Raw genomic sequence first — 27,760 nt, 5'->3', positions numbered from 1 at the left:
AATGAAAACCTGGGAACAGTTTTGAAGTCCTGACCATTTGAACTCTGTTTATATACAAATTTTACAAACAGGCGAGCACCAGGCAGGGGCCACTGCGTCCTCGGCCAGCCTGGCAGAGGTGTCCGCCCTGACCACAGCACCTGCCTCTCCGTGGGTCTTCAGCCTGAACCTTGCTGCCCTCAAAGAGGGTTCTTTTCAAAGGACGAGCGGAGAAGCCCCTGCAATCTGTGCTGACAGGACGGGGACAATTTGTAGGGAACAGTTTTAAAGGTAACCTTTCCGCGGAGTCTCCCTAGTGCCTTACTGAGGAAACACTGGGCTCGGTCGCCAGGCTGGCGTTCCTGGCGGTGCCTGGCTCACCCAGACCCGCCTCCTGCTCCTGGCCCGCAAAGGGCTGCTGCTTCTCAAACCTCCCTTTGTCCTCCCTCGTCCCAGCCCACCTGCCCTCCACCCTGCACGTCCTCCCTGGGCCGGGCGACCCCTCCTGCCCCAGCCTTCCTGGCCAGCACTGTGCTTACTGCCCCCCTGGGTGGAAACCTGGAAGTGGGCCTCCTTGGTGTGAGCAGCATCAGCCAAAAGCCAGTGCACAGCGCCCCCAGGTCCTCTGAACCTCGTTGCCGGTGGCGCGGTCCGATCTACTGGATCTACTGTACTTTTCGGAGTTAGGAGGAAGCCGGGCGACCGAACTCAGCCGGCTAGAGGGCAGAGCTCTCCCCTCTGATCAGCCCCAGTCAGGGCTGCAGGCCAGGTTGCCGTGCGGCCTGTCCCTGGGCTCGTGCCCAGCAGGTGACCACTGCGGGCGTGCATCTCAAGAGAACGGTGTGTGTTTCCAGAAATTGGTGCTGTAGCTAAGTTCTGGGTTTCTCTGTGGACCCCAGAGCTGGGGTGCAGGGGGCACGAGTTCCTCTAGGTCAGTGGTTCTCAACCTTCCTAATGCCAGGACCCTTTAATACAGTTCCTCATGTTGTGGTGACCCCCAATTTCATGTTACAAATTGAACATAATTAAAGCATAGTGATTAATCACAAAAACAATATGTAATTATATATGTGTTTTCCGATGATCTTCAGCGACCCCTGTGAAAGGGTCGTTCGACCCCCAAAGGGGTTGCACCCACAGGTTGAGAACCTCTGCTCTGTCGACTGTCAGGCTGTTATCTTTGAAAAGCCTTTGCGCACCCCTCAGGAGGCCCCTGTTGCCATGGAGGTGGGGGTCTTTAGAAGTGGCTGGTTGGAGGGGGACCAGGTTGGGCTCAGAAAAGGCAGTGGAGCTCAGCTGTCTGTCATGCTCACTGTTTTCCTGCTTGTCAATCATCACATCCCCCGCACCCCGTTCCCACAAAGCCCGGTCCACGCACACGGACTGAGCAAAGTCCACCGTGAGCTGTCCACGTTCCCTCAAAGCCCAGTGTTTGTGCAAAGAGCTAAGAGTGGCCTCTTCCCCGTCCAGCGCGCACCAGGGCCAGGCGAGCACCGAAGCCGCCCCTGTCCTTGTCTGTCTTGTCTGTGAATTCTACGTTGCAGAGGTTTCTTTTTCCTACGTGCAGCGCAAAGCTTCCAGGTCCATAGAACATCCCGATGGCAAGGAAAGAATTGTTATCCTCCGGAACCTGTGCTTCAGATGTTGCTGTGACTGTGGGGCTGCGAAGGCCGCGCGCCCCCCTTGCCGTCTGACTCCGTGGTGGCGTGCGGATGGCGGCGCCCACGGTTGTCCCTGGCGCCGGAACTGCTCGCCTTTGCCGCCCTGTGTCACGAGTTCGTTAAACTGCAAACTGTCCATGTCACCCGGGCCGTGCTCACGCCGCTGCTGCGGCAGCCGCTGTATTCGATGCCAGTCCACGGGCCTGATGAAATTGCTTGTTGTTATCAATAATCGTTAGTGGCAAGGATGACGTTCTGAAGAGCTGCAATACTTACACAATAAATTTTACAATCTTTGGAACGAGGCTGGTTTGTTTCTTTGGTCGTTCCCCTGCCCCCACGCCCTCGGCAACAACCCCAGGGTCCCACGGAGCTGAGGGGCCGTGAGACCTTGGCCAGTTCCTCGCTCCTCTGCTTTAGGGCAGGGAGCCCAGTGCTAACGCGAGCTCGGGCGGGTGGTTTTAGCAAGAGAGGTGGTGTTTGGGTTAAAGGAGTTTCCATAAATCACCAACGCATGACTAAGGCTCTGATAAGGTCTGCAAGAAAGAAACTGTCTGAGGTAGGATTCTTCTAGAAGTAAACTCAGACGTGCCGCTGTCTGAAGGGATGTATCACGGTCGTCTCCCAGGGGAGACCAGGGAGTCAGGAAGTGGATACAGAACCCCACAGTGCCCATGACAGAAACTCGTGTTTATTTTTCTTTCATGTCTAAGTGTTGTTGTTTAATCAGTCTAAACCAGGGGTCCTCAAACTTTTTAAACAGGGGGCCAGTTCACTGTCCTTCAGACTGTTGGAGGGCTGGACTATAGTTTAAAAAAAAAACTATGAACAAATTCCTATGCACACTGCACATAACTTATTTTGAAGTGAACAAAACGGGAACAAATACAATATTTGTATTTGCATGTGGCCTGCGGGCTGTAGTTTGAGGACCCCTGGCCTAAACAGAGCCCATAACCTGCAGCGATGACCAGTTTGGTCTCAGCCGCAAGGTTCCCTGAGCTTTTGGACCACAGGTTTACAGAGCTGCCCACTGCATGGGGACAGAACTCAGCACGTGTCTGCACTACCTGCTCCCTCTCTCTGGTGCACACAAACCTCAGATCACAAAGACTGGGGGGAACCTAAGAGCTTATTTATGCTTCAGTGCTAGGAGCACGACGGGCATCGCAGCGCAGTGCCCAGCGGGGCTCTAGAGCCCCAGTGCCTCCCTTGCTGACCCTCAGCCACCTCATCTGTAGAATGGGTTGACGGCGGAACCTGTGAGCTGGTTGCGCTTGGTGTCTGATACGATAAGTCCTCAGAAGGGTGCCTGCCACATGCAAATGTGAGCCGCTTTTATTACTAACAGGCTCCCAGGATGGGTTTCCTGTAACCCAGTCTCCTGGAGCTTCTGGGCCGGTTTGTAGGTCCTGGGCTGAGCACACAGGCAGCACCTCCCCCAGGGAGTCAGGACAGAGGAGCCTTTCCCAGCGGGGAGGGGAGCCCTGGGTTCCGATGGGAAGGAGACCCCACACACACTTTTGAGAACAGCCCAAGCAGTGCAGCCGTCTCCGTCCAGAATAATGACTGAACTCAGAACAGCTGATGTTTTTGGAGCATCTATTAGATTACAAGCGTGATGCTAAGTCATGACAGAAGGTGGCTGCTCATTGGGGCGCTGAGGAGGTTCCTGGGGTACCAGTGCATCAGGCCCAATGCCAGACCTCAAAGAACTCACCTGGGACCACAGCACAACTCCGAGAGGGCGAGAGTGGGCTGTCAGAAGCGAGAGGGAGGTTGCCGACGGCTGCATTATTGCGCTCAGAGGCACGAGGAAGGAAAGGAGGGAGAGGGTGAGCCAGGCGGCTGCGTGAGCACAGGACGCCAGGGGGTTTGGCAGGGCAGCCCTGACGGGCAAAGCGATGCCCTGGAGGGGAGGCTGAGCCTCGCTGTGCACAACGACCAGGGAGGGCGGTGGGTGTGGCCTGGTGTGGAGTGGGGCACTGAAAAATGGTTAGGAACATCGCACAGGCCATCAGAATGCGCCTGGAAAAGGGCCGAAGCTTCCCCTCAGAGCCGGTCCAATGAGCAGGGCCCCAGGCCAGCGCCCGGACGCAGCTCAGCTGTGACCGTCTGGACTCAATCGTCTGCAGCTTTCAGGTGGAGGCTTGTCCCGTGGCCTCCGTTCTCTGGTGGGTAAAGAAAAGTTGTTGATTTTTAGTTGGTCCACCTGTTTTATCTTGTGAGCATAAGAGTGATGACTTCCCCACTGTTTGCACCTCAAACCGGAAACAGAAGTTCTCTGTAAAAAAAAAGTTCTCTGTTTTTAGAAATTGAGATAAAATTTTCATTCTCTGAAACTCACCTTTAACATCCAGTGGGCTTAGTATCGGCACAGAGCTGTGCAGCCTCCCCAGGATCGCATTCCAGGCCGTTCGCATCATCCCCAGTAAAACCTCGCTCCACGCCCTGACCGGTTTGGCTCAGCGGATAGAGCGTCGGCCTGCGGACTCAAGGGTCCCGGATTCAATTTCAGTCAAGGTCATGTACCTTGGTTGCGGGCATGTCCCCAGTGGGGAGTGTGCAGGAGGCAGCGGATCGATGTTTCTCTCACATCGATGTTTCTAACTCTATCCCTCTCCCTTCCTCTCTGTGAAAAATCAATAAAATATAAAAATAAAATAAAATAAATAAAACCTCGCTCCATTCCAGTCCTTCCCCAGCTCCGGGCAGCCACAGTCCACTTCCTGTTTCCACGGATTTGCCTACTTCAAACATTTCGTGTAAGTGGAGTCATGCAATATGTGATCTTTTTCTTATACTGTGTGTCTGGCTGCTTTTCCTTAGCCTAGTGTTTTCCAAGGCTCACGCATGCTGTCGCAAGCATCGATGCACTTCTCGGTTGAGTACCACTCCGTTGTCTGGGTGGGTTATTACAGCCGTTTATCCATTGCTCAGCTGACGAACTTGGGGTAGTCTCCAGGTTTGGCTAGTCTGAGTAACGCCGCTCTGAATGCTCATGTACGAGTTTCTGTACGGACATATGTTTCCACTTCTCATCCTCGGAGAGGAACTGGCCTGTTGGGTCACATGGCAGTTTTATATTTAACTTTTTGAAGATCTGCCAAACCGCCTTCCTCATCAGCGGCACCGATTCGCATCCTACCAGCATGTACGAGGGCCCCCGTTCCCACACCCTCACCAGCATCTGCTCTTTCCCTTTTTAAGTTTTTATTATTTTTAAGGTCATCCTGGTGGGGTGAGGTGGAATCTCATTGTGGTTTTGACTTGCATTTCCCTGAGGATGAACGATGGCGGGCATGTTTTCACCGAATTCAGTGGTTCTCAACCTTCCTCAGGCCGCGGCCCTTTCATACAGTTCCTCATGCTGTGGTGACCCCCAATTTCATTGTTACAAATTGAACATAATTAAAGTATAGTGATTAACCACAAAAACAACACGTAATTATACATGTGTTTTCCGATGGTCTTAGGCCAGTGGTTGGCAAACTGCGGCCCCTTGAGTGTGGCTCTTTCACAAAATACCACATGCAGGCTCACACGTACAGTGCGATTGAAACTTCGTGGCCACATTCAAGGGGCCAAAGAGCCGCATGTGGCTCGCGAGCCGCAGTTTGCCGACCCTGTGAAAGGGTTGTTCGACCCCCAAAGGGGCCGCGACCCACAGGTTGAGAACCGCTGACCTAATTATTGAATGTTTGCATTTCTTCTTTGGGGAAACGTCTATTCAAACCCTTTGCCCATTTTTTTAATTGAACTTAGAGGAAAAGGGAGAGGGAGAGGGAGAGGGAAAAGGAGAGGGAGGGGGAGGGGGAGGGGGAGGGGGAGGGGGAGAGGGAGGGGGAGAGGGAGGGGGAGAGGGAGAGGGAGAGGGAGGGGGAGGTGAGAGAGAAACATTGATCAGTTGCCTCCTGTATGTGCCCCAACAGGGATGATGCTCCAACCAACTGATCCACACCAGGGCCCTTTGCCCATTTTCTATTTGGGTGACCTGTCTTCTATTGTTGAATTGTAATATGTCTGTATTCTGGATACTAGATCCCTGCTAGATATAGTTTGCAGGAAAACTCTCCCATTCTTTGTGTTTTCTTTTTACTTTCTTGAGAGTGTTCTTTGAAGCACAAAAGTTTTTAATTTTCATGAAGTCCAGCTTAATTATTTATTTACTAGAAGCCCGGTGCGCAAAATTCATGCGGGGCAGGGGGGGGGGGAGGCGTTTCCTCAGCCCAGCCTGCACCCATTCCAATTGGGGACCCCTCAGGGGATGTCTGACAACTGGTCAGACACCCCTCTCACAATCTGGGACTGCTGGCTACTAACCACTCACCTGCCTGCCTGATCACCCCTAACTGCCTCTGCCTGCCTGCCTGATAGCCCCTAACTGCCTCTGCCTCCCTGATCGCCCCCAACTGCCCTCCCCTGCCAGCCTGATCTCGCCCCAACTGCCCTCCTCTAATGGCCAATTTGGTTCTAATTGGTCAGTTTCTATGCCAGTCAGCATCAAAAGCTCCACCTCCTAGGCAGCCATTGGCTCCTCACAGTTGACCCAGATGTGGTTCTGATTGGTGAGTTTCTATGCCAGTCAGCATCAAAAGCTCTGCCTCCTAGGCAGCCATTGGCTCCTTACAGTTGACCCATATTTGGTTCTGATTGGTCAGTTTCTATGCCAGTCAGTGTCAAAAGCTCCACCCCCCAGGCAGCCATTGGCTCCTTAAATTCACCCAGATTTGGTTCTGACTGATCAGTTTCTATGCCAGTCAGCATCTCTGGGCCTATCAATGGGGCCTGATCAGAAAGGTGGGGCTGATCAGCAGCTCCGGTGGAGGCCTGGAGAGAAATGGAGACACGGCTGTTGGCCAGGCCAGGAGAGAAAGAGAGGCAAGTTCTGATCAACGGCTGCCACAAAGGCTACGGATCAGACCCTGCCTATCTCTCTGCAGGCCTCTCTCTGCCCCTGATCTGCAGCCCCCTTGGTAGTCAGTGCTAGGTCGGGGCTCCCAAAGCGCCCACAGTCAGTGCTGGGTTGCGACCCAGCACTGACTTCTGATCTGGTCAAGCCTTGGGTGGTAATGACCCTGGCTCTTCATTATATAGATTGGTTTCTTGGTGTTATATTATATTGAAGAAACCATTGCCCAAACTCAAGGTTATGCAAATTTACACCTGTTTCCTCTAAGAGGTTTCTAGGGTTAGCTCTTCTATTTAGGTCTTTGATCTGTTTTGAGTTAATTTTTGCACTTGGCATAAGGAGTGCAAATCCTTTCTTCTGCACATGGGTGTCCAGGTTTCCTTGCATCATCCGTTGAAGACTCTTCTTTGCCCTGTTCAGTTGTCTCAGCATCCTTGTCAAAATCAACCCACCACAACGGCAGGGCTTATTTCTGGGCTCTCAATTCGATTTCACTGAGCTGCGTCTCTTACATCAGCTCTACCCAGTCCTTGTTATGGTAACTTTGCAGGAACTTTCACAAATCCTCCAATTCTGTTCTCATATTTCAAGATCATTTTGCATATACCAGGATTCTTATGAATTTGAGGATCGCTTTTCAGTTTTTGCACAACAGCCAGCTGGGGTATCAATAAGGATGACCTTGGATCTGTAGAGGTCAGTTTAGGGACTATGGCTGCCTCCAGGATATTAAACCTTCCGACTCATGAGTGCAGGAGGCCTTTCCACTTACGTAGAATTTATTCAACTTCCTTTCGGTGATGGTCTGTTGTTTTCAGTATAAGTCTTGAACGGTTGGTGGGGGGAGGGGAGGCTTGCTAAATTTATTTCTAAGTAATTTGTTCTTTTTGATTCTTTAGTAAATGGAATATTTTTTTCCCAAATTTTACTTTGAATCTTTCACTGCTAGTCTGTAAGAATGCAGTTGATTTTTATATGATGATTAGAGGCCTAGTGCTTGAAAATTCATGCACTGGAGGGGTGGTCCCTTAGCCCGACCTGCCCCCTCTCACAGTCCGGGAGCCCTCAGGGGTGGGAGGCGACCTGGTGATCAGGGGAAGGCGACGCTCCCATCATGCTTCTGCTGCTGCCACTGCCAGTAGCACAAGCCTTGGCCGGCCCTGGTTACCTGAGCCTCAGGAGGCCTTGGGCAGCTGGGCAGCCACCATCCGAGGCTTGCCTGCACCTCGGGCTGGCCCTGGGTGGCTGCGGGGCTGAGGGTGGGTCCAGCTGCATGGCACACCTGCTACCCCCTCAGCGGGGTTGAAAGGACTGGGGGACTCTGGCAGAGCTGAGGGGACTGGGCACCGCCATCTTGTGACTATGGGTGCCGCCATATCTGTGATGGCATGATGGTCAATTTGCATATTCCCTCTTTATCCTTTAGATAGGATATTGTATCCTGCAACCCTGTTGAACATGTTTACTAGGTCTGAATTGTTGACTTTTGTAACTGAAAAGCAACAGGCCAGAGCTGGGCTAGATCACACACCACCAGGTACAGATGTGCACATGCAACATTAGGAAGGTGTCTATCCCCCACCATCAAGCTTCTCACCTGTCACTGGTTCCCCTTTCAAGCAGATTCTCCTGTCCTGGTGGCGTCTTCTTCCCAGTTCAATTCTGAGAGCTCTAAATCAAATGAGAAGAAATTGGTTTCCAATTCTTCCACCAAAAGTCCCAGAATTAAATCCCATTGGCTTGGCTTAGATCACATGCCCATCCCTAAACTGAGCCACAGAAGCAAGTGCTCTGATTGGCCAGGTTTGGGCACATGCCCTGTCCTGAACCTGGAGGTGAGGTCAGCTCCTTCCCATCCACATGGATTGAGAAGGGAGAGAAGTGATTCTCAAAAGGAAAATTGAGAGTCCTTGCAGGGCAGCTCAGTTGGTTAGAGTGTCATCCTCATATGCCAAGGTTGTGGGTTCAATCCCTGGGCAGGGCACATACAAAATCAACCAATGAATGCATGAATAAGTGGAATAACAAATCAATGTCTCTCTCTCTCTCTCTCTCTCTCTCTCTCTCTCTCTCTCTCTTTCTCTCTCCCCCCTCTCTCCCTTCTTCTGTCCCTCTAAAATCAATCAATAAAAAAGGAAAATTGGGGCAATTTTACCAGAAGAAGGAGGTTGTGTGCTAGGTAGCTAAAAACAGCAAATGCCACCCAGCTGGCATGGCTCAGTGGTTGAGTGTTGACCTATGACCCAGGTTACAGTTCGATTCCTGGTCAGGGCTCATGCCTGGGTTGTGGGCTCAATCCCTAGTAGGGGGCATGCAGGAGGCAGCCGACCGATGACTTTCATTATTGATGTTTCTATCTACCTCTTCCTCTCCCTCCCTTTCTGAAATCAATAAAAATATATCTTAAAAATAAAAACAGCAGAGGCCATTACACTGGACAAGTGGATGCGTTAATGCTGAAAAATAAAGCTGTTTATAAACACGGCAACTCTCGCACTGCACAGCCGAGCTGTCTCCTTCGCACCGGCGGGGAGGCAGAAGCGCCTGCACCAGCCCTGGGAGTTGGTTCTGAGTTGGTATTTGTTGAAATTGTTTCAGCATGTGTGTCTGGCTTCCTGTCGCAGGCATCGACGGGACGCTCAGAGCGCGAGGAAAGTGTGAGCCAGCAAGGGAGGCAGAGCACACAGGGCGTCTGCCAAGCGGCTTGCGTTTTCCTTCGCACTCTGTACAGTTGTCCCGAAGAAAAAGAGCTGCTTCCAAAAATAAAACAAAATATTATAAAAAGCTTCACAATCAGATGCTTTGGAACAAATGATGGGTTTAAATGTGCAAACACATTTCTAAAACAAATGCCCAACTGTGTGTGCACATGTGTGTCTGTGTGCGTGTGCATGTGCGTGTGCGTGTGTGCGCGCATGGGGGTCTCCTGCCGCAACCCTGTGCCCCTCCCCCACATTTCCTCCCACATCCCCTCCACCTGCTCCCCTCCCTCCGCTTTGTGCTCCCGCCTTGCCTTGACTGGTGGCCCTGCGGGCAGAGACTGGAATCATGGTGTTCAGCTTATTAAAAGGCTTTCATTGAGCTCAGAATAATTAAATTTGTCTTTAAAAGCATCTAACTTGATTGAGTGAACAAGTTTAAAACCGGATTGTTTTAGATCCATGGTGTTTGGCTTCTCCAGCCTGCTCTGCACAGGGGTGGCCAGCGGAGCCACCAAGCAGCGGAGCCATTTGGCTGGCGCTGTGGCTATCTGATCCAGATTCAAATCCCGCCCCTCTGAAACCGCCACCAGCACTCACCCTGGGCCACAACCCCAGGGACTCTTCTCTCTTATGATGTGTCTCCCCATTTCCTTCATTTTCCCTTCTGGGCGTGACAGTCTCAGCACCTCTGGCTTCCAGAAGCCTTTGAAAGTGTTTGAGCTGCAAAATATAGGGGTGGGGGAAGCATCGCACATTCGGGATCCATACGTGTTTAACTAAAAGGCTACAAAACCTAACATGTCAAGTTCACTAATTGTTCCATTTAATCATCATAAAAAAATTTCATTACACTTAATTGTTTGAAACAAATTTACAGGTGAGGTCGCCCCACTTTGAGAGAATTCCCAAGACTCCTGGACACTTGGTGAAGGATTTGTGGGCAATTGCAATTAAATAAATTTCTTGTAGGCAAATAATTTTGGAAATAAAATTATTTTTAGAAATCATCTACACTAATAAAAGAGAAACATGCAAATTGGTGTCACTCTGCTACGCCCACCAGCCAATCAGGATGAGTATGCAAATCAACTCAACATATCCAGGCACGGAGCAAAGACTGAAGGCTCCAGCCGGACTGAAGACTGAAGACAACTGAAGACTGAAGAGGCTTGCCTTCTCCGCTGTGGCTGGAGTGAAGGCCTGGGTCCCCGGTGCCGGAGGAAAACTGGTGCCGGCAGCCAGGAGAAGGAAGGCCTATTGCATGAATCTCTTCATGCAACGAGCCTCTAGTTTGATTATAAAAATAAAAGTTAGATGTGAATTTATTCCAGTATATTTGTTGACTTTCCGAAAAGAGTTGGTGGGAGAGGAAAGGGCCCGAGCAGCCCAGGGCTGGCCACACCCCTCTCCCTTGCCCACTTTCAGCCCCAGGACACCTTTCCAAATCCCCATCTCCCCTGGGGTGAAAATCCTCCAGTTCCCCTTCCTTTGCCCCTGGGGAAAATCTCAAGTTATACTACCACCGCTAATTCCCAGCCCTGCCCAGCTCCCTAACTCAGTACCACCTGCCTATCCATCGCTGCTGAGAGTTGGGGATGGGAGGATCCGGGACTCAACCGGAACCACCTGTCAATCCCTGGACTGCGCAATGTGGCCTCTTCTGCAGCCAGAGTGGGAAGCGGAACCAGGAACCAGTGAGGGGGCCTTTCTCTGCTCCCCCTTCCCCAGGCAGGCCCCAAGGTGTGGCCTGTGATTAAGAAGGCACAGAAATCATTTGGTGAATGACCGGCTAAATAAGTGGGACTGCTCTGTCACCTGAGAGAGGGACAGCTGCAGATCCTATAATGATGACATAACCAGCTCCTGTGTAATATGCATATGCTACGTCAGCCGTGGGCAAACTACGGATCCGGCCCGTTTGAAATGAATAAAACTATTGAAAAAAAGGACCATACCCTTTTATGTAATGATGTTTACTTTGAATTTATATTAGTTCACACAAACACTCCATCCACTCCAAACTCCCTCCGGTCCAGTTTAAGAACCTATTGTGGCCCTCGAGTCAAAAAGTTTGCCCACCCCTGTGCTACCTGCTCAGTGCTCTGCTAGCACCTTCAGGCCATGATCTCATTGAACAACAATCCCACAACTGAGGCTCAGAACGAGTGGTGGCTTGCTCCAGGCACAGAGCTAAAAGGTGGGGGTGCCAGGACCAGAACCCCAGGTTTGCCTGACTCTGGGGACATGGGTGATCGAGCTCTGTCTTGAAGGGCAGCGAGCAGAGCCTTTGACGAAGCAGCTTTGCTTGGTCTAGGTTTCTCTCCCTCCTCCTCTACCTCCTGGGACCTTGTGCAATCCCCTCTGGCCACCTCCAGCTCTCTGACCTTTGCCCTTGACCAAAGACATGTCATTTCCCACACTGGGTGCCTTCTGACCCTCGAGATGAGTGCACAGGGGAAATGTGAAGACAACAGCCAGGCTGCCTGGGAGAAAGTAGACTGGGCTTCAACAACACGATGTGCGGCAAACATATCTCTTCGAAAAGAGGGCGAGGGAGACATCTAAAGACTCGCGATCAGTAACGTGTCATCAGCATCTGGTTTGGGCAGAGAGTTCCTAACAGTTTCTAGAAAAACACAAGCCATAGAAAACGAGTCTGCTTTTTGGGGCAAAAGGAGGTTTGGGATCCAGCAGTCAGTGGTGACATCTGGGATCTCCTGTGGCCTTTGAGGCCCTTCCTCGGGGGGTAAGGCGGAACTGGTGTCCCTGTCTCCCTTCCTCTCCCCTTTGGCATTCCACCCTGGGCGGCAGGCTCTGAGAGTGTGGAAACTGCCCTTGAACTCGGACCTATTGATAAATAGGCCCCACGAATGGCCACACCTAAAGGCACAGAGGAGGTACCTTCGCTCCTTCCACGGAGGACACCTGAGCCTCTCAATGGAAGGGATAGCTAGGTGTCCTCCAATATCTGTTGTCCTGTATTTTTAAGTACTAGAAGCCCCAATTTTAGCTGGGTGCACTTCGGCCCAGCATAAAGACCATTCCCCCAGCCTCCCTTGCCAGGACATGAGCTGAATGGGATGTCAGGGGCATGTGCGTGCAACTTGCAAATGTTCTTCAAAGGGAGACACATGCCCTTCTTCCCCTTCCTTCTTCCTGCTGGAGGGAATGCAGATGTGATGGCTGGAGCGTAAGCAGCCATTCTAGAGCTCAAGGCCAATCTTGGAATGGAGGCCACAAATGGCAGAGCAACAAGATAGAAGGGGCCTGGGTCCTAACCTCATGATGTGCCACACCAAACCTGGACAGCCCACCTATCAGACTGTTTGGGGAGAAAACAAGAAAGAAGGGTCTGGATGGCGTAAGCCACTGATCTCTGGGTTAAAGACCATCTTTAAAGTCAAAATTACCTTGAAAATCTCTTAAACTGAGAAGAGAAATAAAAGATAATCCAAATCTTCAAAAGTGAGAATCCCGCTCAGTGTGGCGAGAGGCTCACAGCAGGTTCATGGCTCCCGTGAATTCTAGACGTGCTGCGCAATGCTAGGGAACTTGGAGCCCACCCATGTTCAACTGTTTTTCTTTCTTTTTCTCTCTCGCCTTTTTTTTCTTTGGCCCAAAGTTATATGGTAGAGATGCACCCGGCACATTGTCTAACTTGTGAGAACCTACCAAGTATCACGTAGACATGCTTCTTCTTCTTATCCTCTGTTTTACAGTTGAAGAAACCAGGGCCCAGAGCGGTCCTGACCCACAGCGAGAAGCAGGGCCTGCCGGGGGAAGAAGGCGAGGCAGGACCCTTGTCCAGGCGGCACCTCCCAGGCGCGTGGCCTTTCCCAGTGGCTCCTGCCGCAGGGTCCGGGGACCGCTCAGAGAGCCAGGGCGGAGGCCACACGTGGCTTCGGGAGGGGCCATCCAAACACTGCCCGGTGGCCAGCCGTCGCCACCGAAACACAAGTGGTCCTTCCAGAAGCCAACTGGACCCTCAGGAGGAAGCTCGCCCTCAGCCTGGCCTGCAAGCCCCAGAGGCCAGGCACCTGGGTCAAGGCCTGGGCTTGCTGCTTGCACCCTGGGAGGAGCTAAGGAGCCAGAGGAGGAGAGGACGGGAGAGAAGCCGAGGTCGGGCCAGATGGACTCGGGTTTCCCCGGGGAGATGATGGGTGGGAGGTCCCCCCTCAATCGGAGGGGCCAGGGGGAGGTGGGCCAGCGCCCGGGTTGGTGAGCGGGCGCCACCTGGTGGCCGGTCCCGGCACGGCGCCTCCCAGCATCCACCGGGGCTCACCCATAGCCCTTTCCACAATCTTCCTCCACACCCGCAACCACCCTGCCTTTAAGGTTAAGCTCGTCAGTGCATAGGGAGATACGGGTTTCTAAGGATTTACATAAAAGGGAAACAAAAGCACGCTTGTGGTTTCCTGGTTTTATGGCGTAGTCTGGCTTTCCACCACTGCACCCTGCCAATGACATCACCGGGGGCGCTCGGCCCCGCCCCGGAGGTTGGAGTGCGTGGATCTGCTGTGGACTGGGCATCAGGCCTGCTTGCTCTGCAAAGGCCGCCTCTGGGCGAGCCCGGGACCCGCTCCCTCGCTGCTGTCGCTGTCGTTCTTGGCCCCGGCCCCGGCGTTTGCAGAACAGCTGCCCGGTGAGTGTGCCCCGAGGGAGCGGGGCTGTCCCTAGCCCGCCCAGGCTCTGAGCTGGGACCTGGGGCCCAGGGACTTCCCGGGCTGCGTTCTTGATCCTCGTGGCTGCCTCACACAGCGCCCTGCATTTCTGGAGGCCTGTTTCCCCTCTATTACCCGAAAGAGAACATGGCTCTGGCCGGCTTGGGGATCACTCAGGAAAGTGATGGGTGTTTCGCCTGACACATGCGGGCACCCAGTGGTGCTCATGACTGACTGGAAGTAAGTGGAGACAGAAAGCTTAAATAACGTGCCCACGGTCACAGAGCCAGGGGCTGGGTTAGGGCCCAAGCATGTCTGTGGCCTTGAACAAGTGACCTCGCTGAGAAAAGAGGCCAGTGCTAGTCCCGACCCTGTAGGTGAGTACAGGGCCCATGAGATTTGACAGCACACAGTAGGTGCTCATCAACGACAGTTGTCATTTCGAAGTGCACACGATCATGGGCACCCAGGGTCCTAGCCTCTGTGGGGGGCGGGGGCGGGTGGACATCAGTGGGCACCTGGAAGTCACTCAGCTCTACCCTCCAGCATCTAGTCCACTGCCTCTTACTCATCGATTCTGCTTTCAATTTTGTTTCTTTCGAAAGCCACACACGAAGTTTCGTTTTCTTTTTCTCCACAATGCTGATCAGTCCCGGCTTTCTAGGCCTGTTTCCGGGGTGTAAACAGCTGGTGCCTGCCCGTGAAGCCAGCCTCCCGTCACAGCTGCCAGAAGCCCCAGCCTCAGCCACACAGGGACACCAGCCTCGACCAGCCCACCTTCTCAGGGCCCCCAAGTCTCCCCGGGCTCCTAGCCGCTGCTGTCAGCATGGCCCAGGCATCTGCAGACATAGATGAGACAGGTACCCGTACTCCCTCCCAAGGGATGGTGGGGACCTGGGCGGACTGATTACAGCAATGGTAGCGACCATACCCAGGAGAGGAGAGAGTGTGGGCTGGGCTGGGGGCTGGCTCTGCCCTAGGTGCCAGGCCACACGCCCCAGGCTTTTCACAGTCACCTCAGTGGTGAGTGCTGCCATGTTCCCGTTTCACACCTGAGACCACCAAGGCTGTGAGAGGCGAAAACCTCAGGGCATCCGGCTGATGCTGGGGGCTGAGCGCCCTCTTCAGACTCATTTTGAGAAGCAGCACAGGCCGCTTTGATAAGAGACATACATTCCCCAGCTGCCCTCTCCGCTGAGAGCTTCACTCCCAAGGCCCCAGCAGAGGGGCCGGCACTGAGCAATCCCTGGGTTCTAGGGTGCCCATGGGGGCTGCGGGCTGGGGGCTGTGGGCTGTGGTCTGGGGGCTGCAGGCTGGGGGCTGGGGGATGGGGGCTGCGGGCTGCGGGCTGGGGGCTGGGGGCTGTGGGCTGTGGTCTGGGGGCTGCAGGCTGGGGGCTGGGGTTTGGGGGTTGGGGGCTGCGGACTGGGGGCTGGGGGCTGGGGGTTGGGGGCTGCGGGCTGGGGGCTGCGGGCTGGGGGCTGGGGGCTGCGGGCTGGGGGCTGGGGATGGGGGCGGCGTTTTGGTCTCTAGTTGCTGTTTCTGTTCTCATTGGCTCATTCCATCCTCACCACAACCTTTGAAGGAGCTGCTGTTACCCCACTTCACAGGTGGAGAAACTGAGGCCCAGGGTCACACAGCCAGGAGGTGGCAGAGCCGGGCTCACACCTGGGAAACCAGCCTCGGAGAACAAAAAGGAGGCAAAGGGGGTGCAGGGAGGGGAGGGCAGGTGTGGCCTAGGCCCGTGGTTGGCAAACTGCGGCTTTCGAGCCACATGCGGCTCTTTGGCCCCTTGAGTGTGGCTCTTCCACAAAATACCTTGTGCGGGTGCACGTACAGTGCGATTGAAACTTCATGGCCCATGCGCAGAAGTCGGTTTTCGGCCTGGGCGAGTCTATTTTGAAGAAGTGGCGTTGATATTTGGCTCTGTTGACTAGAGTTTGCCGACCACTGGCCTAGGTGGATTGGCTCCCAGGGTCCTGACATGCTCCCCAAGGGACAGGCAGGTACCGGTCGAGGGGACAGGCAGGTACCAGCCGAGGCCACTCGGTAACCACGGCTACGTCTTCTCTGGTGGCTTCCCCTCCTTATCACGCACCCCTTGTACCTCGTCCATTTCACAGCCTCCCAGCTGCTGGGGACTCGCTCCCTTAACTTGCCTTTGCAGTCAGGGTGGAGGGGGCGGGTGGAGGCTGACCAGGGGCCGGCTTTTCAAGAATCAAAACTCTTTTTAGGACACGGCAGAGCCCGTGTGTGGTTGACTGGAGGAGGGTTTCTGGCGGCTGATGACTGCTTGGGTAGCAGTGGGTGAAGGAGTGGGCGCCCCAGGTGCTCTAACTGCGCTTCACCTGCCGGCAGGTGACAAAGGCTGTGACAAAGGCGAGCTGCAGCCGGGCTGTAGCGCCCACCGGAGCCGGAGGGTCCCCCCCACTAGTGCTGCCGCCGAGGAGCCAGATAAACCAGAGCAGAGGACCCGCTAGGGCCGCCTCCCTGGAAGGGGCCTGGCTTCCCAAGAAGGCCCCGCGTCCATTTCCCTCGGGGTTCCTGGGGCCCAGGTTTCCTGCTGATGGGTGGCCTGCCGCCCACAGCGCCCCCTGCATCCTGAACGCATACCCCCTTGGTTGGGGGGGTCCTGCCCGGAGGAGGTGGAAGCAGAGAAGAGGAGATGAGGGGACTCAAGGGAGCCGGGAGCAGTATTTCCAGGGCAAACCACACAGGCAGGGAGGGCAAGCCTGAGGAGGGCAGATTTTGAAGGGAGGAGGTGGCTGGGATCTGGGAACAGAGTGGCATGCCTCCCTCGGGCCACGGGCCCACTGCCCCTCCCCCCCCTCCCCTGCCCCCCCTGCCCTCACTCTCCACATCCTGCCACCTCCACTCCCCTCTGCTCTGAGGACACCTGAGAGCTAAGCACCCACCTGCCTTCTAGCCACTCTCAGCAAGTGGAGGACCCGTGAAAGGCCCGGACGCCTCCTCTGGCCACCAGGCTGTCCAGCCAAGGTCATTTCTGAGCAGCCCGTGAGCCTCTCACTGAACAGAAGTGTCCTTGGGGGATGTCTGCTCAGGCTCTGCTCGGGCCCCTCCCCCGAGCCTCTAGCCCAGGCTCCAGCCTGGGCACTCAGCTCTCTCCCTGCCCCTCTCTCCTCTCCCAGACCTTGAGCAGAGGATCCTGCAGGTGTTGAAGGGCGCTGGCACCCCTGTGAAGGCTGCCCAGCTGGCAAAGGAATGCCAAGTGCCCAGGAAGGACATCAACCATGTTCTCTACCGGATGAAAGATAAGTTGCAAGTGGATTGCGATGACTCTGCGAAATGGCGCTTGAGAGAGGGTGGGCCTGGAGAAATGGTTCCCACAGAGCCGGCCCGGCCCAGCCATGGTAACCTGCCAACCTTGGGTGGGGGCGGTGTACCCAGCACCAGCAGTCCTGGCAACGGACAAGCCTGGGTTTGGGCCTGGGTTTGAATACAGGCTCTGCCCCTCGGGGGTGCACAATGTCCCCTCTTCGTGCCTTCACTTCCTCTTCTGGCCAATGGAGACAAGAGCAGGGCTGCTTTGCAGGGTTTCGAGAGGATTAGATGCAAAGGGTTCAGCCTAGTGCCAGCACATAGTAGGTGCTCAGCAAAGCACAATAATAACAGGAAGTAATGATGACAATGATGATGATGGTAGAACAAAGTTAACATCACACTAGATCAGTGGTTCTCAACCTTCTGGCCCTTTAAATACAGATCCTCATCTTGTAATCCAACTGTAAAATTATTTTCGTTGCTACTTCATAACTGTCATGTTGCTGCTGTTATGAATCGTAATGTAAATATCTGATACGCAGGATGGTCTTGGCGACCCCTGTGAAAGGTTCGTTTGACCGCCAAAGGGGTCGCGACCCACAGGTTGAGAACCGCTGCCCTAGATCCTCTTAGCCAGTTCTGTAGCCCACAGACCAAAAGAGCTGACATTGGTCAAGCGCTTACAATGGGCCAGGGCGCACCCAGGGTTCCCTGGATGCGAAGAGGCGGCACCCAACCCCCTTTTCCCAGAGAAGTTAGGCAGCAGGGCAGCTGCACAGCTGGAAAGAGGCAGGGCAGGACCAGAGCTCGCCTGGTAGAGTCCCGCCCCCTCCCTGCTCCTGCACCCCTGGCCGTCTTCCTCTCTCCAGCAGACGGGACCCTGCAAGACAAGCTGCCGTTCCCAGAAACCTGGCTCTCAGCTGGGTGACCGCGGAAGCAGTGGCTTCCTTTCAGCTGCTGGGACAAGGGCCCGTTTCCTTCGCCACAGCACAGGCTATGAGAGTTCAGGGCCGTGACCCTCCCACCCCACCGGGAGGTTCCCACTAAGGGCCCGGAGGCCGCGCTCAGTCTCTGCGGTGGAAGAAGCTAACGGCCTGAGAATCGATCCCTCCGGTCGAGAGCTGACATCACTGTGCAGCCCCGTGTGCCAGGCGCGCCCGGAGGCTCGGTGCCGTCCCCGGCCCCGGGACAGCCTCCGTGGGCACTGTGATCATGTGTCTGATGGACGAGGGAACGGGCTCAGAGGGGCTGCGGCTGCCCAGGGCCGCACAGCTAGTAAGCAGTGGAGCAGACTCCAAGTCCGGAGTCCTCCTTAACCACCCACCCTCCTGCCTCCCACAGAGCTGCAGGAACAGATCTTAAGGTTGCTGGAAGCCAGCGGCCCCCAGAGGGCCTTGAGCATCGCCAAGTCCCTGGGGATGAAGACGTCAAAGGATGTCAACCGATACCTGTATGCCATGCAGGAAAAGCACCTTCTGGACTTCGATAAGAGTTCAAAAACATGGAAAATTTATCAACCAGGTAGGCCCTTACATGCTTCCCTGGGCAGGGCAGGGAAAGACACGCTCTGATGCCCAACGTGTGTTCCTTGCTGGGCACCCTGCTGAGCACTCGGCCTGCTCCACCTTCAGAACCTCCCAGAAGCTTGCACTTGTCTTGCTGACCAGTCACTGGAAGGGGTTCCAGGAGGGAGGAGCATGACAGGGGAGTAACCAGGGAGGGCCTCCTGGAGGCAGGGCCTGAGGCTGTAGTTGCAGAAGGCAAGGGGCTGGGTGGGGCGGCCCACTCCTGACTGTATTGGCCTGGGCGCAGGGCTCAGCCTGAGGCTGCTGACAGTTCGTAGGCACTTTGCCCAGCTTGGAGTTGGCATTGCTGAAGGAGACCGGGCTGGGCTCAGATAGCGGGGGGCGGAGTCCCAGGGCGACTTATCCACCAGGTGCAGCAGTCGCAGGGCCTCGAGCCCACGGTCCTTTTACAGCCCCACAGAAATGTTCTCATTCCTCTTAAAATCAGAAGAAAACAGTGAACATTATAATCATAATAACGACTTTCGCCTAGATTATATGTCTTTATCTTAATGCAGTCATAACATATAATTTTAAAAAATATTTTTAATGGAGGAAGTGGGCCCACAAAGGCACAAGAGCCCAGGGCCCACAGAGGTGGGAATGTGGCCTGTGTGTGCAGCGGCGAAGCCCCGGGCAGGTGCCCAGCTGGCCCGCGTGGGCGGACACGCCTGCTCCAAGGGCCCTCAGCAGCCAAGGAGTGACGCCCTGCGACAGCAGCCGATTTCAGACACTGGTCACAAAGGCAAATTCTTAAACATGCCTCGGGAGGCAAGCAAAGCTTCTCTGTGGACAGCCGCCAGCCTTGGCTGGGGGGCGCTCACGGTCAGCGTGTGGCTGCCCGAAGGGAGAGGGGCAGAGGGCAGGTGAGCAGGAAGCTCCCCGATCCTCTCGGGGCAGCAGAGGACACTCAGGCAGGGTGACCTGCCATGACGATGTCCAGGAGAGGGTCATCCAAGATGCCGGTGGCAGCATTTGTCAGACATGCCCGTTCCTGGCTAGGGGCTCCGGACTCAGCACCCCGGTGGGCACTGGGACTCTATGTCCAGGCTTGCCAGGAGACCTGGTGCTGCCAGCCGGCAGTTGGAGCCCCAGATCCGTCGGGGGATGCGGAGGGGTTGAGTGGTATGTTATTCCACAGGGACTCCCAGGGCCCCCCCACCCCCCATCATTTACCAGCAAAGCCCTGTCATGATCTGTCAGAGCGGACCCCACAGCCACATCTCCATCCAGAACTCCGAAGCCGTCCAGATTGGACACGGGAACACCATCGTGAAGTTAACGGCCCCTACGGAGAGCGGTGAGTCCCCTGGGAGACGCCGTGGGAGGACCTGGGGCAGCTGCTCTGTCCGGGTGGGTCAGGGAACAGGGAGCAGTCAACCCTCCGAGGAGAAAGGGCGGCCTTCAGATCACCACGGTCCTCCTCACGGCCTCCTGAGAGCGAGGGCGTCTTTCCCATGCCTGGATCGAACCTTCCTAATCCCTTTCATTCCACTACCGTTCGCCTCATTTCCCAGGGGACCGATCTCTTCCCATGAGAAGCAGTTCGGGTTGCTCCCCTCAGGAGGATGCCACAGGGGCCACTGCAGCATTCTGTTTATTCCGAGACACACTGTGTTCTCCGCATCGTCACATCTCTAGCACTGGGCTGCATCTCGCCAGCGGCACCCTAGTCGTGATGAAATACGGCCCTGCAGGCACTGGGGTGAGAGGGACAACAGTGAGAGAGAGCATCAGCCCCCAAGTGGGAACACGCCCTGCGACGTCTAGAGAACCCTTCCCCCCCTGGGCCTCCATTTCCCCGGCTGTGAAATGCAGAACTTTGTCCGAAAATCTAGATCAACGTTTGCCCAACGTCAATCCTCTGAGCCTCCCCCCGCCCCCCGATTCCAGCCAGGCCCATGTCTGACTGCTGACTCCATGTTAAAGGGTTTCCCTTTCATTCTGCTCAAATGTATGTTAGAGTAAATTTGTGCAGCATCACCTCGTGTGGGAGCCAGGAAGGTCACCATAAACAGAAGCGCTGAGAGAAGTGCCGGAGGCTCTGAGCTGGTCAGAGATGCGCTTACACCAGAGGGACCTCCCCCTGAGGGGCTGGCGCACTGAGGCGACGCGGAGGGGAGGGTGGGCTCGCTGCTTGCGTTTCGAGTGCCCCAGTGACGCTCTGACTCCTGGGGACCCCGTGGTAACTGCTGGGCCCCCCTTTCCGATGGGGCCAGGAAGGGTCCGGAGGCCTGTCTCCTGTCCAGCCAGCACTTGGTGTGTGTGGCTGTTGGGAGGGTCAGAGGTCACGTAGCTGTGTTTCCTGCCAGGCTCCACGGCTCCCTGCTACCTCCCTCCACCACCAGCAGCGGGTCCCTCGGGTCAGGCTCCCCCGGCTGGATCCTGGGGGCCGCAGGACATCCGCATAGACAATTCTGTGATCAAATGCGTGCAGCTGGGACAAGGCAACGAGATGAACGTGCACAGCACCCCGGCCACGGGCCGTGGCCACAGCCCCCCAGGTAACGGGGGGTCATGCAGCCATCCGCCCATCCCACCCCACTTGGCTCCTCAATGGGTGGAACCTAAGCCAGTCTTTGCAGAGAGAGAGAGGCATGATGGGAAATTGGAGCAGGTGGGGCTTTTAGAGCTAGTACTCAGGCTCCCAGCCCTACTACGCCCCTCAGGAACCCTCAGTGTTTTCATCTGTACAACGGGCGTGCAGCAGCAGAGGTCGGGGCAGCTGAAGGGGGCACAGAAGAGATGGCCGACTGGGATGGCATCTAGGAGGGTGGAGGGCAGGAGCCACCGAAGGACCTGGTGCCCTACTACGCACTGTCGATGGTGACCAGAAGGCCTAGGCTGTACCCTCCCGGTCACTGGTAATCAGAGGCAGGCTGAGGAGAAAGCCAGCAGAGAGGCCTGAGAGGGAGGGGAAGCCAGGGATGCAGGTTCCAGAACGGGGAGGCCAATGAGGCCTGAGGGGCTCCATGGGGTCCAGCCACCAGGGTCAGCGGTGACCTGAGGGGACAGAGGAGTGTGGGGAGTGAGAGGAGGCGGCTGAGTGTGGACAGTCTTTTCCGAAGTTTGGGTGGGACCGGCAGGAGCAGGACAGCAGGGGCTGGGGGCCTCGAGAAGATGTTAACCAAAGCTGGAGATATCGTTCTAGAGCAGCGGTTCTCAACCTGTGGGTCACGACCCCTTTGGGGATCGAACGACCCTTTCACAGGGGTCGCCTAAGACCATCGGAAAACACATATATAATTGCATATTGTTTTTGTGATTTATCACTATGCTTTAATTATGTTCAATCTGTAACAATGAAATTGGGGGTCACCACAACATGAGGAACTGTATTAAAGGGTCACGGCATCAGGAAGGTTGAGAACCACTGGCCTAGAGCTTCTGGGCAGAGGGAGGAGGGGCAGGAGGCGGGGAGGAGGGGCAGGAGGCAGGGGAGAGGGTGGTTGAGTCCCAGGCACAGCATGGAGGACCAGGTCAGCTGGGCAGCAGGAGGAGGTGGGACCCACGCTGCCCCCTAGGGGCAGAGGACAGAGAGCCTGCAGCCCAGACAGGCTGCAGAGGCGCCAGGGGAGGTGGGGGCCAGGGCGCCAGCGCAGGGAGGGCTGGAGAGCCAGGCTGGGGGTCCCGCTCTGGCCCAGCTGCTCACCGCCCCCCCTCCCGTCTCTCTCGGGCTGACTGACAGTCTCTGCCGCCACTACTGGCCCAGACGAAATCCGAATGCCCATACCAGGACCTCACCCCGAGGGGGAGGGGGACGCGGCCCAGAGAGTCCCCATCAAGCCCTGCTTCTTGGAGGAGGACGCCATCGGCAACAGCAACAGCCTGAGTGTCTGCCGAGCAGGGGCAGGGGCAGGGCCAGAGGCCAGCCACGGGGACCCAGGGGAGCCGGCCAAGGACGCGGGTGAGCCTGGGACCTGGTGGGCCCCTGAAAGTTCTCTCTCTCTCTCTCTCTCTCTCTCTCTCTCTCATTCATTTCTTCACCAGTAGTGCCTCCCATTTCCCGGAGGCGGGGGGAGGGGGGCATAGAGGGTCAGAGTCAGGAGGCTGTTACAGGTGCAGGTCAGATCTTTCTAGCCCGAGACCTAGCCCATCCCTGGGCGCTGAGCCCGTTTCTCCACCTGGGAAGGGAGGACCTACTCAGCCCCACGCCTGTGATGCTGCCCTCCTTGGAGCCTTCCAGAACACGTCCCCTCCCCTGTCCTCGCCTGCCTGGCCTTAGCCACTCAGCCCCCTGGTTCTTCTCAAGAAGCAGTGGTGTAGCCACCCTCGTCCATCTTTCCGAGAGGAGGAGGCAGCGGCCATTCATGCACTCACGGGTCCTAGCCCTGTCTTCCGGAGGCACAGCAACGAGCAAAGCAGATAAATGATTCTGTTCACGGGGATCAGGGGCCAGGAGGAACAGGGACAACTCACAAAGCAAGCAAGCAAGCATTTCCAAGAGAGACGGGCGCTGTACAAAACAACCCTGACGAGGGGCACACGGGGGCGGCGGCAGCCTCGTGATGGGAGGGGTGGCCTGTGCCAGGCGGGACAGGCTCTGGGAGGAGGGGCACCTGAGCCAGCCACGCAAAGATCTGAGGGCAGCATTGCAGGTGGAGGCAACAGCCAGTGCAAAGGCCCTGAGGTGGGAACAAGGGGGACCTGTCCAGGGAGCAAGAGAGTCCTGATGGTGGGGGGCGGGGGGCGTCCCTTCGCACCAGGAAGCCCCGAGGAAAGGTCAGGACGTAGCTGAAGTGAGCTGGTCCCTGGAGGGGCAGGCCATGAGCTGCGCTTCAGAGTCTCCATGGATACAGGTCGGGACAGAGCAGGGGCTGGGGAAGCAGGGAGCTACTGTCATGGACCCCAGTGAACCAAACCGCCTGGTCACTGAGGCGAGGCGGCTCACGCGCTCTGGCGCCGTCTCTTCCCAGCACCCGGGTCCAGAGCTGCAGAGCCCAGAGGCAAGTTCCCACATGGCGCTGGTCGTGCTGACCCCGACATGTCCACGTTCACCTCCCACCTGGAAGCCATGACTCTTCAAGACCGGGATTCAGAGGCCCCAGAGGACAGCCCCTGAGTGGACTGGCCCCAGCACAGGGTCCGGGGGGAGGTGGGGTTCAGAACCAACAGCCAAAGGCGGACAAGGCCGGGAGGGAGCCAGCGGCGCCACGACCCCCGCACTGTACAGCTGTGTCCCATAAACGTCACTGCTGACCTTCCTGCCTCCTGCCCGTGGCCAGCATGAGTCAAGGCTGGGTCTGCTGTGCGACCCCCAGGACCCTCGGGTGCAGAGAGCAGTGGGCTGATGGGAGGGGTGCTCCGGCAGCCGCAGGGCCCAGGCCGCACTCCCCGCAGCCTGCTGGACCACTTCGCATCGGGTCCCACTCTCTCCTCACTAAGGCCTGACCTTCTCGGGGGGGTTGGGGGGGAAGGAAACGAGCGGACCACATGCGCCTGGGACTTGGGCGGGACACTGCGCTCTGAGCAAACCCAGCCACCTGCGCACGGATTCCAGGCAGACGGGCAGGTCCTGGGTTCGCTAGGGCCGGGGCCTTTCCCACGGGCTGGCGTTGCCCGGCCTTCCGGGGACAAAGTTATCTTGGCCAGCATGGTGGCCTGGGCCCCAAATCACTCTCGCGTTGGCTATCCGGTTTGCAAACATGCCGCCAGGTCCAGGGGTGGACATGGGCTTCGGCTCATTGCTCCTGGCTCTGGCTGCCCTCCGTGGTGAGCTGCACACCCACAGCTTGCCGCCACGTTGGCCCGAGGTCTGTGGTTAACCAGGTCCTTGTCAGCACGATCAGAAAGCATCTCAGAGCCCAGCCCCGGCCCCCACACCAGAGCTGCTCCGGCGAGACTTCTCTCCGTGTAATTAATTTGTCATAAACATGCTGACAAAGCGTGCGGCAGTTAATGGGGACTGGAGGTGAAGGGCAGCTCTGGCCTCGTCGGGAAGAAAATTAGCTAGCTACCGTCAGCAGCGGAGAGCGGCTAAGCCTGTCCATCCCCCACCCGCTGCCCCTGGCTCACCCACCCTCCCTCACCCTTCAGGTGCACAGAACTTGCAGCCTCCGAAGTTGGACAGCCAGGGGGGGAGGGGGCGGGTTACCCCATGAGTTAGAAGTGCTTTTCCAAAAGCACCACGGCCTGTTCCCAAAGGCAATTCTGTTTTCTCACCCCAGCTTCCCTGCTCATCGCAGGTGGGCCCAGGAGGGCTTAGGCCAGAAATAGAGTCTGGGCGGTGATTCAAGAGCATCTGGGCTGCAAGCGACAGAAACTTAGCTCGCCTGGGCTTTAAAAAGGGAGTCTGGCCCTGGCCGGGTTGGCTCAGTGGATGGAGTGTCCGCCTGCGGACTGAAGGGTCCCAGGTTCAATTCCTGTCAAGAGCACATGCCTGGGTTGTGGGCTCGATCCCAGTAGGGGGTGTGAAGGAGGCAGCCAATCAATGATTCTCTCTCGTCACTGATGTTTCTATCTCTCTCTCTCTCTCCCCCTCTCCCTTCCTCTCTGAAATCAATAAAAATATATTTTTAAAAATACATTTTTTTTTTAAAGGGAACCTATTCTCTCGTGCAATTGGGAAATCAAGGGATACCTCAGTTCAGGAATGGCTGGGTCCGGGAGCTCAAGCATTATTGTTAGGCCCCTTTCTTTCCATCTCTCTGACTCTCTCTATGTGGCCACCAGTCACCCAAGGCTTATGACCTGACAACTTAGAAAGAGAATTCTTCAAGCCAAATACTGCTGGTAGAATGTCCCAGCGAAGATTCTGATTGGTTGAGCATGGGTCACATGCTGATTCTTGAACCAATCAGGGAGAATGGAGTACTCTGACTGATGTGATGGGGGAAGTGAGGTCATCCACGTGGACCTAGACCTCAGGAAGGAGGAGGAAGGGTGCTGAGCTGGCAGAAATCAGGTGTCCACTTCAGGAAGCGGGTGTGGGGGCTTCTTCCCAGGATTCCCTGAGCATGAAAAGGCTTTCTTTATTGAAGGAAAGAGAAAGCACTTCACTTGAGGGGCGATCATGGGGTGGAGTCACTCTGTGGATTTGTGTGGACGCCCATCATTTAACCCTCTCTGTGTGTCTGCTCCTACTTTGCACAACATCAAGAATGCCTCTTCCACAGAATTTTGGGGGGACAAGATGCAATCGGTGGGCATATGTGGCTTTAAATTGGGGAGTGTGCATGGTGGGCAGGTATGGGGTCTTTAGTGGCCTGTAAATTACAGAAAAAAAACCCTACTCAGATTTTATTTTAAAAGATATTTCACAAGACATTTGAGATAAGCTTCCAACTTGAAGGTCAGACAAAAAGCAAACAAACATAAGAGAGGAATTATGAGGAACTAGAGAAAATGCGGCCCTGACTGGGCACTCGGTGCCCATCCTGAGATGGGCATCATCCTGAGAGCCATGGTTACAGTTCCATCCCAGGTCAGGCACATACAGAAAGCAGCCAATGAATGCATGAATAAGTGGAGCAACAAACCAGTGTCTCTCTCTCTCTCTCTCTCTCTCTCTCTCTCTCTCTCTCTCTCTCTCTCTCTCTCTCTTCCTCCCCCTCCGCCCCCTTTCCTCTCTCTCTAAAATCAATTTAAAAAATGGAAAAAACAAAAACGCAGTGAACAGAAGAAAACACCAAAGCTCCGTCATTAACATCCTCCAAAGAAGAAAGTATATCACAACCAGGAAACAAAAATGGTTTGCTAAAAAAAAAAAAAAAAAAAAAAAGGAAGTTTAGGAAAATGAAGAGACACTCCTTGACAGTATAAGTATGAACGCTGAAATTTAAAAAGAAAAAGCAATAGAAGAATTAGAAGACAGCGAGAAAATTTGCCCCAGATAAGTAGATAAATACTTGTTTATAAAATGGACAATAACAAAGGTGAGACATTTACAGGATTAACTGAATAAGCCCTATTGCTCCTAAGTGGAGAATATGGGTAAAGTAGGAGGCATGGATGATCAAACACAAGGAGTCCCCAAATGATAGACGGAGTTTTTAAGTGGAAAACCCTCCTGATACTTGGCACAGTGACTACAAGCCTCAACCGAGGGACCTGTTCTAATGAAATTTTGGAAAATGGGGATAAAGAGAAGATGCCAAAAGCCTTTGAGGATTAAACAAAACAGGATCACATGCCAAAAAGTATGCTGCATTTCAAATGACAGGCTGGCTCCGTAGCAACCTGGGGGTGGGGGGGGGTGGGGGGGGGCCTGCAGGGCTCTCAGGGAGAACGCCTTCGCCCGGCTGTGCTGTCCCCTGAGGGATTCTCTTTGGGAGAAAAGGTCTGTGAGTGAAATGGCTCGTAGACTTTCTCCCACTCCGACCTCTCCCCTAAAGCCAGGGCGCCGGGAAGTCCATGGGGCGGACCCCAGCAGCAGGGGCGGTGAGAAGTCTCGTGCTGGGCAGAAAATCGATAGAGCAGCCGGGCGTGCCTGGAGTGAGAGGCTGGGTGAACGTGGGGATGAAATTTCAAGTGGAAAAACGAAACTGAGATTTAAAAATATGTATTTATGAGTTTGTTAAGTGTTGATGGACATATTGCAGATCTGTCTGTTGGAAGTTTTACATTTAAGAAAACTGTGTGCGTGCGTGTGCTCTTGTAACAGACTTCGGGTAAGGCCTCGTCCAGCACCCCGACCAATGCGGCCAGCTGTCCCCCCGCGTCTCAGTCTGGCCTCCCACAGACTCAGACACCACACGGCGATCTTCCAGCCCCAAGGAGTTCTGCTCTGGTGGCGACAAAGAGGCTGCTGTGGCTCCAGACTCACTGGGGACAAAAGTAGCTTCTAAACCAGCGGTCGCCAACCTTTCGGACCTCAGGGACCACCAGTGGTCCGCAGACCACCGGTTGGCCACCGCTGTTCCAAACCGTCCCAGGATTCATCATCTCCAGTTGGTCACGGTGATGAGTCATTTTCTGTAGCAAATCCAGGTCCACCCCTGATGCTGGGGGAGCTTAGCCTCCTAAAGACCCACTGAGCGCCCAGAATTTCCTGAGCGCC

The 27,760-nt window shown here is 55.4% G+C and overlaps 1 protein-coding gene across 5 annotated transcripts; it reads left to right on the top strand.

The window, feature by feature from the left end:
• Positions 1-13,567: 13,567 nt before the first annotated feature.
• On the top strand, positions 13,568-25,178 carry ZBP1 (Z-DNA binding protein 1). 5 transcript variants are annotated; one of them, XM_036323199.1, is made up of 8 exons: positions 13,592-13,896; positions 14,580-14,775; positions 17,065-17,286; positions 18,539-18,718; positions 19,996-20,062; positions 21,075-21,266; positions 22,451-22,669; positions 23,679-25,178. In XM_036323199.1, exons 2-8 carry the CDS (start codon positions 14,742-14,744, stop codon positions 23,737-23,739), a joined length of 975 nt encoding a protein of 324 aa, XP_036179092.1. In that variant the 5' UTR covers positions 13,592-13,896; positions 14,580-14,741; the 3' UTR covers positions 23,740-25,178. The 5 variants fall into 5 exon arrangements, with proteins under 5 accessions (XP_036179091.1, XP_036179092.1, XP_036179090.1 ...); XM_036323197.1 differs by having other exon boundaries at positions 13,593-13,896; positions 19,966-20,062; XM_036323195.1 differs by having other exon boundaries at positions 13,594-13,896; positions 19,904-20,062.
• The last annotated feature ends 2,582 nt before the right edge of the window (positions 25,179-27,760 follow it).

This window comes from Myotis myotis, unplaced genomic scaffold (assembly GCF_014108235.1).
Source record: "Myotis myotis isolate mMyoMyo1 unplaced genomic scaffold, mMyoMyo1.p scaffold_m19_p_9, whole genome shotgun sequence".
Taxonomy (NCBI): domain Eukaryota; kingdom Metazoa; phylum Chordata; class Mammalia; order Chiroptera; family Vespertilionidae; genus Myotis; species Myotis myotis.
The sequence above is the reverse complement of the archived record's forward strand: the minus strand, read 5'-3'. Positions and strand labels throughout refer to the sequence as shown.

Bases quoted from the DNA above. Each gene is read 5' to 3' on its own strand.
- ZBP1 (XM_036323195.1), top strand. From the start codon at position 14,742: ATGGCCCAGGCATCTGCAGACATAGATGAGACAG. The intron at 20,063-21,074 runs GTGAGTCCCCTG...GTTTCCTGCCAG, and splicing joins AACGGCCCCTACGGAGAGCG to GCTCCACGGCTCCCTGCTAC. The intron at 21,267-22,450 runs GTAACGGGGGGT...GCTGACTGACAG, and splicing joins CCGTGGCCACAGCCCCCCAG to TCTCTGCCGCCACTACTGGC.